The sequence below is a fragment of the Ceratina calcarata genome, unplaced genomic scaffold (genome assembly GCF_001652005.2).
Source record: "Ceratina calcarata isolate Rehan_Ccalc_2016 unplaced genomic scaffold, ASM165200v1 scaffold53, whole genome shotgun sequence".
NCBI classification, from domain to species: Eukaryota; Metazoa; Arthropoda; class Insecta; order Hymenoptera; family Apidae; genus Ceratina; species Ceratina calcarata.
The window spans coordinates 1,164,840-1,180,276 of NW_017176451.1; the positions used below are offsets into that span (position 1 = coordinate 1,164,840).

At 38.3% G+C, this 15,437-nt stretch overlaps 3 protein-coding genes across 10 annotated transcripts in view; 1 reads left to right on the forward strand and 2 right to left on the reverse strand.

Annotated features, from left to right (window-relative positions):
• Positions 1 to 24: 24 nt before the first annotated feature.
• Positions 25 to 4,378, reverse strand: LOC108628563 (polypeptide N-acetylgalactosaminyltransferase 3). Of its 3 annotated transcripts, XM_026816586.1 has the most exons (12): positions 4,235 to 4,378; positions 3,996 to 4,070; positions 3,564 to 3,862; positions 3,355 to 3,464; positions 3,113 to 3,293; positions 2,875 to 3,044; positions 2,634 to 2,801; positions 2,443 to 2,542; positions 1,966 to 2,375; positions 1,746 to 1,888; positions 1,405 to 1,671; positions 25 to 1,316 (listed from the first exon to the last, which is right to left on the reverse strand). In XM_026816586.1, the coding sequence occupies exons 3-12, from the start codon at positions 3,698 to 3,700 to the stop codon at positions 1,188 to 1,190; spliced, it is 1,815 nt and encodes a 604-aa protein (XP_026672387.1). In that variant the 5' UTR covers positions 3,701 to 3,862; positions 3,996 to 4,070; positions 4,235 to 4,378; the 3' UTR covers positions 25 to 1,187. The 3 variants fall into 3 exon arrangements, with proteins under 3 accessions (XP_026672387.1, XP_017886053.1, XP_026672388.1); XM_018030564.2 differs by having other exon boundaries at positions 3,996 to 4,378; XM_026816587.1 differs by having other exon boundaries at positions 3,564 to 3,881; positions 3,996 to 4,378.
• Positions 4,379 to 5,653: 1,275 nt separating this feature from the next.
• On the forward strand, positions 5,654 to 11,542 carry Sec31 (COPII coat complex component secretory 31). 2 transcript variants are annotated; one of them, XM_018030670.2, is made up of 15 exons: positions 5,654 to 5,762; positions 6,169 to 6,381; positions 6,452 to 6,774; positions 6,838 to 6,935; positions 6,999 to 7,244; positions 7,326 to 7,619; positions 7,692 to 8,060; positions 8,133 to 8,247; positions 8,324 to 8,629; positions 8,706 to 9,853; positions 9,977 to 10,066; positions 10,382 to 10,459; positions 10,516 to 10,758; positions 10,826 to 10,897; positions 10,968 to 11,542. In XM_018030670.2, the coding sequence occupies exons 2-15, from the start codon at positions 6,179 to 6,181 to the stop codon at positions 11,154 to 11,156; spliced, it is 3,774 nt and encodes a 1,257-aa protein (XP_017886159.1). In that variant the 5' UTR covers positions 5,654 to 5,762; positions 6,169 to 6,178; the 3' UTR covers positions 11,157 to 11,542. The 2 variants fall into 2 exon arrangements, with proteins under 2 accessions (XP_017886159.1, XP_017886160.1); XM_018030671.2 differs by lacking the exon at positions 9,977 to 10,066.
• Positions 11,534 to 15,437, reverse strand: part of IntS10 (integrator complex subunit 10) — a 37,799-nt gene continuing 33,895 nt past the window's right edge. For 2 of the 5 annotated variants that reach the window (XM_018030672.2, XM_026816614.1), the window contains exons 2-9: positions 13,841 to 14,849; positions 13,675 to 13,742; positions 13,382 to 13,625; positions 12,799 to 13,306; positions 12,426 to 12,742; positions 12,195 to 12,359; positions 11,855 to 12,113; positions 11,534 to 11,774 (exon numbers count right to left, since the gene is read on the reverse strand). In XM_018030672.2, the coding sequence (XP_017886161.1) occupies positions 11,608 to 11,774; positions 11,855 to 12,113; positions 12,195 to 12,359; positions 12,426 to 12,742; positions 12,799 to 13,306; positions 13,382 to 13,625; positions 13,675 to 13,742; positions 13,841 to 13,996 (1,884 nt within the window). In that variant the 5' untranslated portion in view covers positions 13,997 to 14,849 and the 3' untranslated portion in view covers positions 11,534 to 11,607. Of the gene's footprint in view, positions 11,775 to 11,854; positions 12,114 to 12,194; positions 12,360 to 12,425; positions 12,743 to 12,798; positions 13,307 to 13,381; positions 13,626 to 13,674; positions 13,743 to 13,840; positions 14,850 to 15,437 lie in introns of those variants that run through there. The other 3 variants (XM_018030673.2, XM_018030674.2, XM_026816615.1) reach the window with 3 other exon arrangements.

Here is a 15,437-nt window from a genome sequence, read left to right on the forward strand (position 1 = left end):
TTTCATTAAACTGCCCATTTTTGCGACCCTACGGTGCCTGTTTTTCGATGATCGGGCGTACATTTATTAAATGAAAGTTCTCTAGATTCCGCGAATATGAACCACGCGGCTAGCGTACAAATTGAAATTAGCTATTCGTATTCTTTTCTTGCTCGAAACTCGTTTACTAGTGAATTCGGTTATTATTTTTTTTGGACTACGCTCGCATTTCCAGAAAATCAACGTTCCTTGCAATTAACGTGAGGAATGGTAAGCTGTTGAGGGTCATAGGTGTGTGAGAACCGGAACACACGGTAGACAAGACGTGACCGCGTGGACAAACGGCAAGATTCTTCCAGGACGAGTCCGAACCGTCTTTTTACCCCTCGATCATAAATTTACCGGAAGACATGCGCATTATACTTGATTGTAATTTTATTGAGCCGAGTATTTTTTGCCAATTGTAATGGACTCAGAATAGAAGCTATAAACATTCCTGCTTTTTGCGGTCGCGAATGCAAATACAACTGAGCGCACATTAACAACACGTGTCATCTTTGATTATTGAAATTTTTACGACCAATAAAAAGTATTCGATTTATTTCGATGTCAATATAATGAAACATCGTTACGATTTCCGTTTGCGGAATGATACCGATCCATAAATAAAGTCTCACTCATCATCGGCCAAACTTGGCCTGGAGGCGATGGTATATACCGAACGAGAGAGACTAGGCCGTCGCGAGCTAAGTAGCTTCTCGGCCTCGACGAGGACATGACTTTGACCCAAATATCCGTACGGCAACGAATTCCAATTGTTTTAATCCAAAGACCTTTTCTTGGACAGGAGAAGGGGATGAAAGGAAGTCTTGCGAATACGCATGTGAAAGAGCTAGGTATATTTAGCTCGTTTGATGAAAAGTCCTGTGATCATGACGACAAGCGTAACCTTGGACGATAAAGATGATTCGTCACGTGTAACCTCAGAGATACGATGAATCACCATCATCTTCTCCGGAATTGACAACAACGTATTATCCACTTAAGGAACTTGAAAAAAAGAGTGGACGCGCGAATCAATTAAGCCGTTTTGTCGTATATAAATTTATTTACAGCTGTTTTCCTTTTTTTTTAAATAGACACGCGTATACGAAAGTAAAAAATTTTAACAAGCGTAAACAGGTATAGTATTTAAAATACTGATCAATTTATTTCCACGGGATTGATTCTAGCAACCACTTTTGATTGATGGTTTTCGTACACGCTGCTATCACAGGACTTTCGTCATCTTTCGATTGCAGGCACATTCCGGTGGACGTATGTAAAAGTATTTTCGTCTGAAACAGAAAAATTGGATATTTTCATTTGGAACAGAAATGAATCCATGAAACGATTTCTAATTCATAACAGAATTGCAAAGCTTACTTGTTCGTCGTATTGCCATTTTTGTCTATTGTGACCGCTGCAAGCCATTATTTTAACCTTTGGTGTCTTGTGCTGAGTATCGTTTTCAGGCGCGTCTAAGCATACGCTCTCGTCAGTCATTATAATCCCGTCCCTTGTCATTACGAACATTTGACTAAGCAATGGTCTTAAAGCACACGATTCTAAAATCGCGTACCCTGAAGGCTGTGAATATGTTCCTTTCGCGGTTGGTCGCATAAGGCACTTGTTAGATGAGACATGCACGATCTAACGTATAAACATTAGTAAGATTAATTTAAGTCCAAAGCGTTATGCAATCACAATTTTAAATTCGTGTTTACTTTTCCGAAGAACCTATCACTTTTTGGAAAGAAGTGTTCGGGCCACACATTATCCAGATACCACTCGAAGCTCTTGCATTGTAGTTTTTTACGTAATTCCAATCTAGATCGAACTGGTTGCTTATCCCTTAATCTGGCAGCCTCTGAGAACCAATGTAAACGCCAGAACGTACAATATTTTTAATTCATTAAATTCCGTTTTCGACTGTAGTTCGATTACCTGCGTTAAATTTGAAATAAAATTCCGCCCACTCGTCCATCCAGACGAGAGCCACTCTAGCAAGGTTCCCATACAAAATTTCTCCAACGCCACCCGGGAAAGTGTACGGCGAAGATTTCCGAAAGAGATGGCCTACGTGAGAGCACGGGGCGATTTCGACGCTGCCGCCGCATTGCCACACTCGAAACGACATCTCCAAATTTTCCCCACCCCAAATTTTCATTTGATCATCGTAACTGCCGAGCTCGAAGAAGTACTCTCGATTCATAGAAAATAAACCTCCGGCCATGGCAGGTGATTTAAACGGTTCCACGATGTTCTCGCGTCTTTCCTTTAACAATCGCCCGTTTAGCGTTAGCCAACGGAAATGCAAATCCCAGTTGAACGCTCCCCAATGCAGCTCGAAGGACCTGTAATGTTATATTATTAAATATTTTCACCGAAATTACATTGTAAATTATAATGATTTTCCCTCACCGAGTATAACTAAAAGTGTCATCGTTTATTATATCAATAACAGGCGATACTACTCTGGTTCTATTCTTGGATACGGCTTCAAGCAATGGTTCCAACCACCCTAGAACACATCAATATGATATTAAATATAACTCCTTTTTATTTAGTAAAAGGATAATTATAAAAATATTTTTTTATAAGAGCTTACCTACCAACCGTGCATTCGCAGTGTGCGTCGAGGAACGTGAGAACTTCACCTTTGGCTTCGTTAGCACCTAAAAGTCTCGCATTAACGAGACCGACGCGCTTTCCGGAACGGAGAACTTTAGTGGAAACATTTAAATTCTTTACATGTTCGTCCAGCGCATTCTTCAAGAAACCTGATGATCAAAGAAATTAATATCACGAATGTATTAAAAATTTGAATTGTAGAATGTTTAATAATTTTTTTACCTCTGTCGCTATTGTCGTCGACGAGAATTATTTCTTTTAATAAATGTCTCGGTGATCTGTTAATTACACTGTACACGGTTCTGAGCAGCGTACTCCAAGCTTCGTTATGGAACACGATAATCACGGACGTCGCCGGCAAGTTACCCAAAGCCGAGTACCTCTTTATACATCTACGATCGATGCGTTGCTTACTGTCAGTATTTTACCGATTACGAAAACGAGAAACAGTGACAATTACCCTTTTCTTCTAACATCCGGTAGAGATCGATTTAACGGAATTCTGTCGCTAGCCATCAAATTAAATCGATTTATTTGGAAGAGTTGCTGCATTTTGTAAAAGTCTTTCGCAGGGACGAGTACCGGATTACCATTTCTACCTTCAAATGGTAGTGGGTTGAACATGTTCTTGTTGATCAGATCTGAAAACGTATGTGCAATTCGTATTTTGACAAAGTTCTATATTTATTTCATAATACGCACCTTTCGTAATGTTTGGCGACTTTAAAGGATCTACGGAATCTCCAATGTAGTGGCCAACTACTACGTGCACTCCTTTACGATCTATGTAATCCCTTTGATTGTCTAGAAGCCTGGGAATATAAGATCGAGGATCGAGGAATGCAACAGGTGATACCAGTATTTCGCTTCCACTATACGAGTTTTAATTAAACACGTCCGCTCGCACTTACCGGAGCGAAACGTAATCGTTGCGAGAATCCTCGTACTGTTGCCTCTTCCATGGCCAAACGAAATATATTCCCATTAAAAGAACGATGAAAAGAATGATCGACCACGGACGACACGGTCTCCTCAGTCGCGGCCACATCGTGATCCTCGTCGAAGAAAACGCCAAGCTTGACTAATTTTGTAAATAATCCCATTTATCTAAATATGGAGAGCCGCTCATTATTATCAAACCCGGACTTCCGTTATCACACTCTTCTCGTCCCGGGTCATCGTGAGAAAAAGCGCCCGAGTCTACCTTGACCTGGTAATAGTTACGAAATCTTGAACGAGTATCAAGCATTATATATTAATTATTTTCGCGGTGTTTATCGATAAAAAATTTTCCGCCTTAATTAATTATTATATATATTGTATATTGATTCCGTAAAATTTACCTCGTTCGATTAGAACTGCATCACGCTTAGTTACCGGTGAAGCACGCGAACGTTTTGGAGCGATTCCAGGTAATCCTTCACAATGAAAAATCAATTTTCTCTTTATTACCTCACGATAAAAATCGTTATAATTCTTGATAAAAAAAAATATTGTTTCACTGAGAACTTAATACTTGGTAATTTACTGTCTAAGATTCTATTAAATTAACGACGATTCACGGGTATTACAACGTTCGTACTTTCACAGACTTGACGGACTCGACTGGAGAAGTGGCGAATGAGTTCCAAGGAGTCGGGACGCTATGAATAAAGCAGTGCTGTATCAAACACACTCGCAACCCGTTTCTTTAAATTAAATATGTTTAAGTACGTGTTTGCCGGAGAAAAGGACTTGCACTGATGAAAATTATTAACAAGCATCAGTATGCGATTGAAATAAAATATTTTTTAAATGCGATTCGTTCCACGTTCTTCATCATGCAGAAACGATTTTATTTTCAATTAGCTTCTCGTACATTTCAAAATTCTTGATCTGAAGCCAAACCATTGTACGCAGTTTACATAAAGATAAACAATCCTCGGAAAGCTGAAAGAGAAATAAACTAAAGCGAGGTCTAATTTGAAGACAAGCAACAGCTAGCTTAAGAATTATAAAACATAGTAGCTATAAGAGAGTAATCTGAAAATTTGTATAATTGAATTACCACAATAAATTGAAATTATAGTAAAATGTTGCTATAAGTTTTTAAAGAAACAATTTATAATATTTTCAAAAGTGGCTCGTGTAAGGATTGAAGCATTTGTCTTAAGACAGATCTCTTCAGCTTACGACTACATTACGGAATAGAATTACGTTATTATTATCAGGGTACTTATATACAATCGCAGAGATCCGAGTAGGAGGAATGCTGTTTCTACTTCTCTCAGTAGCCGATTAAATGGAACGGATCATCTGAGCGAGTGCAGATGATAGTATCATGAACAGGAAAAGTATTGTCAAGTCCATTCGCTTTTAAAGATTTCATCTCTCGTACATTAACACATGTGCAATCTTATGTTCAGTTTAATTATAATTGAATACATATTTGTTTATATCATACATAATATCATACGTTATAATATCATACATAAAATCTGATACTTATAAAGCTGTCTATAACTTTGAAAAAATTGAAGAATGTTTTGAAGAAAAGCTAATATAGGAAAATACGTCAATATAAATTTAATAGAAGGATCAAGAGGATTATATTAGATCATCAGCTACTGCCGCAGAGTTGCAGCCGCAATCAATGACTGCTGACCACATTGACCAGTTGTGATTGCTGCCTGCTGCTACCAGTTCACCAGGCTGCCCGGCCAGCGCCGGCGCTGTTTCTCTTTTATATCTTAAAGGAGTAATAGGGGCGGGAAAGATATGAAATTAGCTTCTATAAACTCTTAGATCGGATATACACGCAATCTTTTCCTACGTCTTATTTTATATTCTTAGAACTTATTTAGCAACAATACGAATGAAAAAAAGTGGCGACGATCGAAGAAATTACATGTGTTAGACGCTAGATAACGAGTGGACAAAATTTTTGCAGCTGTTCTCAGTATATGTGGTAGTATTTAAATTGACAAAAATGCTGAAGAGGTCAGCACTTGCCAGTGTACGGTGTATGTATGTACGGTTCGCCACGTTGGAAGAAGTTGGTGGGTGCCTACTGCTTGTTTGACGTTAGGTTCCAATTCTATAAGAATTCTGGTTAATTCGATATAATTAAGGTGAGAAATTGTTGCCTAAGTGAATCATGCATTTCATATTTCGCATGCAACGAATTGTGTAATGTGCATATGTCACACGTGATAAAATTCAGTAACAGTAGGTCGGTGAACCTTCGTATATGCCACTGTATGTCATAGATTTATATACAATATTATCATTAGCATAAATTATTTTTTCATTATAATGTGTACTTGAATCCAATACTGATATGGTAATTTGGGTATGCTCAAATACATCTGTTAAAGGCACAATGTTCAACATATTTTTGTACTGTGATTAATGATACCTCATTAGTCTCTACTTACAAAAAATAGTAGAAAGACATGTATAAAATATAATAAGTGTGATAGAATTGAATCTTGTTTCTCCATCTTTCCATGCTAACATAATGATGTAATATCTCAGACAACTCAAGATGAAGATAAAAGAATTGCTCAAAACCGTGAATGTGGCATGGTCACCACCAGCTCAACATCCTATATTATTGGGTGCTGGGACTGCAGCCCAACAACTTGATGCAAGTTTCAATACATCTGCCACTTTGGATTTATATTCATTGAATTTGCAACAGCCAGGATTAGATTTGGAATTAAAAGCCAGTGTAGCAAGTGATCATAGGTTGGACATGAATCTGCATTTCTGCATTAAAATAAATGTCACGAATAAAAATATAACACGTCAATTTTAGGTTCCATAAAATAATCTGGGGTTCATATGGTAACAATCCAGCTGGCATAATTGTTGGTGGCTGTGATTATGGGATGATAAAGATTTATTCGGCTGCTAAAATGTTAGCCAATGATAGCAATCATTTAATAAGCAGTCCAGACAGGCATACAGGCCCGGTCAGAGCACTCGATTTCAATCCTTTCCAAGCAAATTTACTGGCAACTGGTGCGACAGAAAGTGAAATTTACATATGGGACATTGTCAATACAAATACACCAATGACTCCTGGATCCAGGAGTCAACCATTGGAGGATGTGCAATACATTGCGTGGAACAAACAAGGTATTCTTATAATTCACTAATTGTTAGTACATTTCTCCAACTTCAATCATATTTCTTTTATAGTGCAACATATTCTTGCATCCACATTTTCACAACGATGTGTCATATGGGATTTAAGGAAAAACGAACCCATCATTAAATTAACAGATGCAAATTCAAAGGTAATATTTCTCTCACACGTTCAAGTTTTATTTTAAATATATTGCAACTCATACTTTGTGCAGGTAAGATGGAAAGTGGTTCAATGGCATCCAGATGTTGCTACACAATTGTGTCTGGCATCGGAAGATGATCAGACTCCCATAATCGAGTTATGGGACCTGAGATTCGCAACGTCACCGTTGAAAACGTTCCAAAATCATCAACGTGGTGTTTTATCGATCGCATGGAATCCACACGATCCCGATTTACTTTTAAGTTGTGCCAAAGATAACAGGATACTATGTTGGAATCCTAATTCGGACGCACCAGTATGTATAATCGTAATGTATTTAACGCTCGTAATGACGGACAAATTTTTATAATTAACATTTAACATGATTGTCATACAGAATGGCGAAGTAATTTGCGAGTTAGCGCAAACAAATCAGTGGAATTTCGATGTTTCATGGTGTCCGAGACACCCTGGATTAGTTGTGGGAACTAGTTTTGACGGACACGCAGCAGTTTATTCCTTGTTAGGGGGACAACAACAAATGTCCGTAGAAACGTCGAACAAAATTGTAGATTCGTTCCCGGGTATGGATCCCTTCTCACAACCACCTCCTTCCGTACAAAATGAGCCAGCGGTCATCTTGACAAAAGCTCCAAAATGGTTGAAGCGACCGTTTGGAGCATCCTTCGGCGTACGTTTGCTTTTGGAATACCTAGTTAACATAATTTACGATCTTCTTTGAAAAATGGCCAATTGTTTTTAGTTCGGTGGCAAATTGATAATATTTGATAATGGACCTGTGGATCCTAATTTGCCTCCAAACTCTAATAGAAAAGTGATCATATCGCAAGTAATTACGCAGCCGGAATTAGTTGAACGTTCGAACGAATTGGAGGAGGTTCTTAAAACTGAACAGTATAGTGACTACTGCAGAGGAAAGGCTGAGGCAGCTACTGACTTGCACAAGAAGAAAATATGGAATTGTGTGGGTGCATATTTCGGTGAAAATGTATCGAAGGATATACTTGCTTTGTTGGGATATAATATAGAAGCAATGAACAATAAATTGAATCAGTTCGTTCCTCAAGATGAAGTTAACGCTATAACAGAAGGGGTTGGTAATTTGAATAACGTAAGTTTTGTTTCACATTGCTTAAAAAACTGATTAGAGTGTTGATATAAAACTAAAATACCATTTTTCTAGGTACTTAATGGTAACGTTGTTGATGGAAGCGCAGCGTTTGATGCTATTGCAGAAGAATCTAAAAAGGCAATGGCTGCTCCGAAAAATAAAAGTATTCAAATAAACATATCAGATGGTAATTTTATTGTTATTAAAATTTTAAATGCCGAAGTATTTAAAAATTTATAATTTTATTTCTGAATACTTTGCAGACGAGGATGGGCTTATTACTCAAGCAATCCTCTTAGGAAATATAGAGGCTGCTGTGTCACTATGCTTTGCAAGTAAAAGGTACGCAGACGCAGTCATTCTTTCGATGGCTGCTGGACCTGATTTGTTAGCACGTACCCAGTACCGATACTTTTCAGAACATACAGGTGCTCTCAATTCTCTTATCAGTTCGTTAGTTAGTGAAAACTGGGCTGACGTCGTCCAGAATTCAGATATTAATTGTTGGAAAGAAGTACTAATCGGAATATTTAGGCACTCTGATCCACGAGAGCGATCTACTTTGTGCGGTACGTATCCCATATATAAGTGTTATCATAATTAAAGATATATGTATATTAAAATGAATGTCTTTTACTTTCATAGGAATGCTGGGAGATCGTCTGGCATCATCTGATAATCCAGAACTCAAAGAACAAGCTCAGATATGCTACATTTGTTCCGGTGACTTAAATAAAGTTGTCGAATCGTCGAATGTTGAGATTCAAGAAGTGGTGGAATTAATAGTTTTAATGCAGAAAGCGTTGGAAACGCAAGGAAACAGGAACATACAAATAGAAGGGAAAATTGCTAACGTATTGTATCAGTATGCCGAAATGTTAGCAGCCGAAGGAGATCTCGATTCCGCGTTGAATTATCTCGGAAATAGTCAAGACGAAAGAATCGTAATGTTAAAGGATCGGTTGTGTCGAGCATTAGGTTACATTCAGGAATCGAAACCAATGCCGAAAACTGCGACGATGCAAAATTATTACGATCGGAGAAGATCCGTGCAAGGCGTTCAAAATCCGTTACCCATGACACAAACAACATCTTTTTACGATCCAAACGTTGCTACCGCGAGACAATCCTCCGCTCTACCTCCAAATCAATTCTCTGGCCAGCAGCAACCTCTCGGATTGTCATCTTTGCAGCCGCACGTGCAGCCCATGCAACCTATGCAACCTATGCAATCCATGCCACCCATGCAACCTATTCAATCTATGCAATCCGAACAAACGTTCCAGCCTTATGCTCCACCTGTTTCACAACCACCTCCGCCGCCGCCTCCTACAAGTGCGTCGAGTGCAAGTGGATCCAGACCTTCGAGCGTTGGGCCTCAAGCCTCCAGGTCGAAATACATAATCGATCCGTCTGTGAAATCTACGTCGATGTACGCACAGATTGGTTATTCTCAACAACCGTACAGTAACCAACAACAAAATCCTGTACCCGGCTATTCGACGTCGAATATGTATCAGCCACAAATGCCGACACCTGCGAACACGTATCCTGGACAGAATTTCACATCCACGCCGAAAGAACCGGAACCATTCAAGCCATTCCATCAATTACATCAATTACAAAATCCATTGCAGAGTCAAATGTACGAACCAATCAGGACGCAACCGATGCCACAGGGTCAAGTGTATGGAACCGAGAATCAACCTCCTATGGATCGCCAGAACACCTATCAGCCAGTGCCACAACCTGCGGGATGGAACGATCCACCAGCTGCAAAATCTAGGATACAAGTAAATATCTTTTTATATCCCTCCCGTGTTAATATATTTTTGTTCGGTTACGCATTGAAGTAGTAGATTAGTTTTCTGGAACAATGTACTTATGATAAATATATGTATATTCAAATAATATAGCCAGTACTGGCATTATGCAACAAAAATGAAATGTCTGCGGATCATGCTGGTACCAGGAAATGGAAAGCAAAATATTCGAAGAATACGAAGGTAGACACCATAAAAAAAGATTGAGTGTTCTTTCTATCGTTTCATAATTATTTCTTTTTTTTTCAAAGTACATTTATTCCCCCTTTTCGTATTCCAAAGATCAATTTTATCTGATCTTGAATAACAATGTCGTGTGATATTAACTAAAACAGATTGCGTGAAACACACACGAGCGTTTCCAACCGCTTCACACAGAAATTGGTCTCGTACGATATCACCAATTTAGGATTCATACGTATCGCTATTTTTGTTGGTAGAACCACTATTACAAATGCATTTGCTTTAAGAGTAATGAGGATTACACTTTTTTTGCAGTCGAAACAAGATCAATACCAACAGCAGAATCCAATTTTGCATCCGCTAAGGGAAGCAGTACCGCAACCTGAACCAAACGTAAGTTCAATTAATATTACTTTGAATCACAATTATTACTTGTTTATATCCTACAGGTCTTGCCGCAAGAGAAATACTATTCGGAGCAACAAGTACCTTACAATCCACAACAGTACAGCCAAAATATTCCTAATATGGCTAGCCAGTTTGCAAGGCCGATGGAATCATTCCAACCGGCCGAGGTTGCCAGAGCAGCAGAACCTGAGAAACCGAAAGCACCAATTCCGGAACAGCACATGCATTTAAAAACAGTATTCGATGAACTTAAAAATCAATGCTTCGAAAGTGCTAAGAATCCGGTAAGTATATTTATAATCTGTAACACCAAAATCAGGGTTATTAAATACGTTTCTTCTTCTCTTCTAGCAAATAAAGCGAAAAATAGATGATGTATCGAAAAAACTCGAAGTTTTGTATGATTGCCTTAGGGAAAATAAGGTAAGGATCTTTGTTCCAATAATGTATACATGGTAGGTCATAAAGAAAATGAAATATATTTTTTTTACAGTTGTCACAAAATACTTTACAAGCATTGCATCAGATATCACAGATGATACAAAGCGGGAACTATACTGGAGGCTTAGATCTCCACACGCAATTGGTGTCAGGTCCAGATTTTAGTCAAATATCTTCATTCATGCCCGGTATTAAAGTATTGCTGTTAAGTGCCCTTCAATTGAACGTTTACATTAGATAGAATGCGATACGTGGAAGTGGTACTGTTTATAGTTATTCATTTTTATAATTTGAAATTTTTATAGCCCTCTAACGTCATTATTAAATGAGATATTTCTGTTGCATTAACTTTCCATACTATCCAGTGCAGTACGAATAATAATTGTCACAGATATTCTTATACAAGTTTTTATATGAACTTCATGATTCAACTGTTACGTAAACAAAATCATCGAGTTTATATATTTCAATTTATCGATAGCTTAACAAAGCCCGATATTACGCATGTCGATACTACATGTAAAAATGTAGAAGAAAATATTCAGTCAGAGAGCATAAAATGTTAATTAAATCGATTTTTAATCATTTTAATGTATATAGGATTATATTAAAGTTGACTTAAGAAAATCGCATGTGTATATTTTCAAATGATAATCGTACTAAAAATTTGTTAATGAAACGATCGGAGTAATTCATTGGATAATTAAACTGTGTAGTATGGCGGCTTTTTCATTGATAATAAATTTTTGTAACAATTCGTCTAACGGATCGATGCCGTCTCGTGCTGCCTGTCGACGCATCGCTTGTTTTACTTCTTCGCGTACTCCTTTATCCGCTCCACGGGTAGCAATACGACGATCTATGATATTTTTATATAGATATGTTATAAATAAATGTACAGATACAGTACGTAAAACATTTAGTACGATGTATACGCACTTTGTAACACTCCCGACCCTGCGGCAATATCTAGAGATACGCCACCTCCATGCTCCGTCCATAAATAAGTTAATTCTTCTAAAATATCCACGCATATAACGTAGGCTTGAAACAGTGGATAAGAAAAAGATCCACGATTGATAATCCTTTCCGTAATCGCGGATAAAGTACTAGCTTCTTGTGGCCAGTCAATTTGCATTAGTACTAACGCGTGTCCTATAGCCAAGTCTCCAACTCCACCGGGTAAAGAAAAATGCTCCTATCAAATCAAATACTATAATCGTAATGATAAAATGGCTAGTCTTACTTATTCTATTACTAGTAATTTCATCTCAGTTACCTTTATCGCTAGAAGAAGTAATCTGCAACAATACTGTATAACGGGGAAACGTGCGAGAGTCAAATAATGTAAATGTCTCGTACACGGCACGATTAAATTATGGGACACTTTGCCGGGAACCGTAGATAGCGCGCCAATTACTAAAACTATATACTCCAACATGCTCTGAAATGATACCAAGCGCTCGGAATAATGTTTGACAGAAAATAGTCTCAAGATAAATATTTATACCTTGTAATCTTTTAAAAGAAAACACGTGCTCGCTAAACGGAGATGAACAGATAAACTACCAGGTTCTTGGGACAATCTTGTTAGTACCTCGTGATGTACACCTTTATACATCGCCAGATCTGTTAAAAAAGAATTCAACAAAGAGTCTAATCGTAGTTGCTGGATCATCTTTCCCGTTTCTCTTTGTAAATATTCGCTACTGTGCAGCAGATCCCATAATTTCACAGCTAGTGCCAAACCATTGCCATTATAATCACCATCGCTCGTTACCACGATTCCAGCGTTATCATCCCTTTTCCGTTTCTTTAATTCCGGTTCTAATTGGGAGAAAGACGATTATATTTATGCGTTATTAGATATTATTATGTTTTACCTGTAGGCGAATGTATGCATTCTCCAAACGCTTCTACCAAGCAGTACACGATTTCATCATTATTGATAAGCGCGTTATGTTCGTGTAATATTCTTAACAGTACGACTATGCTACACATCAGTAATTGTCTTCCGACCACCTCTTCGCACAGATTAGCCGAGTGTGCGATCGCATATTGGTGTAATCTTTCGCAGAACGTGTCTCGATTCCAAGGTAGTGAAAATATGTTACTCAATTCCCATTCTAATTTCTTTCCGATCAGTTCAACAACTTGGAACAGTCTGTCCCAGGGATGTTGAATCTGATTATCTTGCGGTTGTTGCATATATGCCAAGTAAAAGTCAATAGCCTTACAGAGTAATCTCAAGCTAAGTCTAGGATTCAGCTCCACAGGTGCATTACCGAGAAGGGGCAATGCATCGCAGGCCAACAACTTTCTGAAACCATTGACTGCACGTCCTGGATGACTGTGTTTCTCAGCAGTGAGAAGAGTTTCTACCAGACGAGGCTGAACATGCAACGAATTAAAAATTAAAACATCATTTATAAACGTCTATTAAATATGTGTATTAAAGGTACTTGCCCCATGAGTGGAAATAGTCTGAGGAAACCTGTGTAACAAGAGCAGCAATAATTTACAATGTTCCATTGTGTCTTCGCTATGATCAGCTGTCATAACAAGCAGCCTGTGCTGAAGCTCTTGGGGTATGTGTTGGAACATTTGGCAGAGGAACTCTGCCTCCGAATCGCATTGCTCCATGCGAAGGCATGATGTCACTGTTTCTATCTCTTTCCATATGTCACGGTCATCTGGAAAATTCTGAAATCTGCTTTTCGAATAAAGTAAAACTGTTCTTTACTACAATTTGCACTTACATTTCGCTGAAACATTTAGCCGCCTCCTTCACGTTCTTCGATAGCTTCTCGATCCGATATGCTTCGAACTATTAAATGAACAAATTTTTGAATAATTTCATAGAAAATTTTTGTAAAATTATTATCCTTTTCATAAGTATAAAATTAGTAGACGTCAAATAACCACCTGAACTTTAGCACTGTGAGGAAACAAAGATCTGGCAGTAATCAGCCAGGATTTGGCTGCATAAATGTCAATCGGCAACGCTTCTTTTGCGCGCATAATTAAATAATCTTCCTTGGATAATTGGCTGTTATCCACGCCAGAAGTTTTCTCCAACATATTTCTTCAAATTATTTCAATTCCAGACGTGAACGAGATTGCACAGCAAACAGTAGTAAACAGATTTGTGCAGACTTGGTTCTGTCCACGATTTGAAGGAAGGGAACATTGACGATCTACAGATGGCACCACGATGATCATTATGCTCCTTGAATGCTGTATTAGCAGTTATACATGCGGTACAAATACATATAATAGACATATTACTTAACACCTTTTGGATTTTCGTATCTTTCGGTTATCATATCGGAAAGAAAAATTAAGCCTGATTTGAAGCTGGCCCCCAATTTGCGTAACGCCCTTTCAAAATTTATCGATGATCGTGTAGAATAAGAAGGGATGATTTCTGATCTCAAATCCTCATCCCCAGAATTGATCGAGTGAATGAAAATACCCAGACATGTTTCCATTCATTTATTAATCACAATTTACCCATTTTTACAATACATTTCTTACGATTGTTTCGCATTTCTTATTACTTACACATTCGAAACAATCTTGGAAGTAATTTTGTTAAGAAAGGTACGAGTTTATATTTGAAAATTTAATAAGGCGAATGGACAATTGATAGCAATTTTCTGAAAAAAAATTGTGCAGTCAACAGAGCGCGGGGGGCTGGGTGGGGGGAGGGGTATATGATATTGCAAATCCCGTGAGCGATAGACGCTGTCATCTCCTCCGTACGGCCTCGAGTGGGTCCATTTATAAAGATATAACGGGGAGCACTTTGAGGTGGGCAAATCCGCTTTACCCGACGACGCAGATTCTGTTGCAACTTTGGCCAAAGCTTCCTTAAGTGGTAATGGCGTTCCGGCTTTGTATATCTCGTGGCTTTCCGGATTCCGTCGGAGTACTGGAAATAAAGTGCTATCAATGACACCATTTCCGTTTTACGCGACAAAATAACGATCCACGACACCATTCTCGTTTCTAAATATCATTGAACACCATTCTATTTTAATACAAAACGTAAGAATTGTTCGTTGAAGTTTTATAGAGAGAAAAGTGTATATTTGAAAGAATTATTTTGTCTCTTGGTCCATTAGTAGCGCGTACGCATCGCGACTGTCAAAGGGATGCTAAATTCGAATCATTTCGAGCGGAGAACCACGCGGGAACGGCAAGGATATCGTATTCGTCTCCAACTAAATTTTGCGTCTACGAGATGGTTAGGGGATGCACGCTCTGCGGCTGCGTTTGTTACCCTCTGTCTCGGTACCTCTTTCCACCCCTTCAGCCACAATGGCATTAAAATTACCAAGGAAATTCAATTCCCAGTTGGAAATGTATCGCGCACGTGTAGGTCATACGCGTATAGACGTAGGTAAAACGCAGGGCCGTCAAATATCCGGGGCTCCTCTCTCGCTCAGTTTAAGGGTGTATTGGCTATACAGTCAATCCCAAAAGTTTATGCACTTTAGAAACGCATTTTTTAAAAAGA

What these genes read in the sequence shown, in the direction of transcription:
- Sec31 (XM_018030670.2), top strand. Translation starts at nt 6,179, where the DNA reads ATGAAGATAAAAGAATTGCTCAAAACCGTGAATGTGGCATGGTCACCA. An exon ending in AGTGTAGCAAGTGATCATAG is followed by an intron (nt 6,382 to 6,451) that starts GTTGGACATGAA and finishes CGTCAATTTTAG; the next exon opens with GTTCCATAAAATAATCTGGG. An exon ending in ATTGCCTTAGGGAAAATAAG is followed by an intron (nt 10,898 to 10,967) that starts GTAAGGATCTTT and finishes TTTTTTTTACAG; the next exon opens with TTGTCACAAAATACTTTACA.
- LOC108628563 (XM_026816586.1), bottom strand. Translation starts at nt 3,700, where the DNA reads ATGTGGCCGCGACTGAGGAGACCGTGTCGTCCGTGGTCGATCATTCTT. An exon ending in TTATTTCAAATTTAACGCAG is followed by an intron (nt 1,889 to 1,965) that starts GTAATCGAACTA and finishes ATTGGTTCTCAG; the next exon opens with AGGCTGCCAGATTAAGGGAT. An exon ending in AATGGCAATACGACGAACAA is followed by an intron (nt 1,317 to 1,404) that starts GTAAGCTTTGCA and finishes TTTCTGTTTCAG; the next exon opens with ACGAAAATACTTTTACATAC.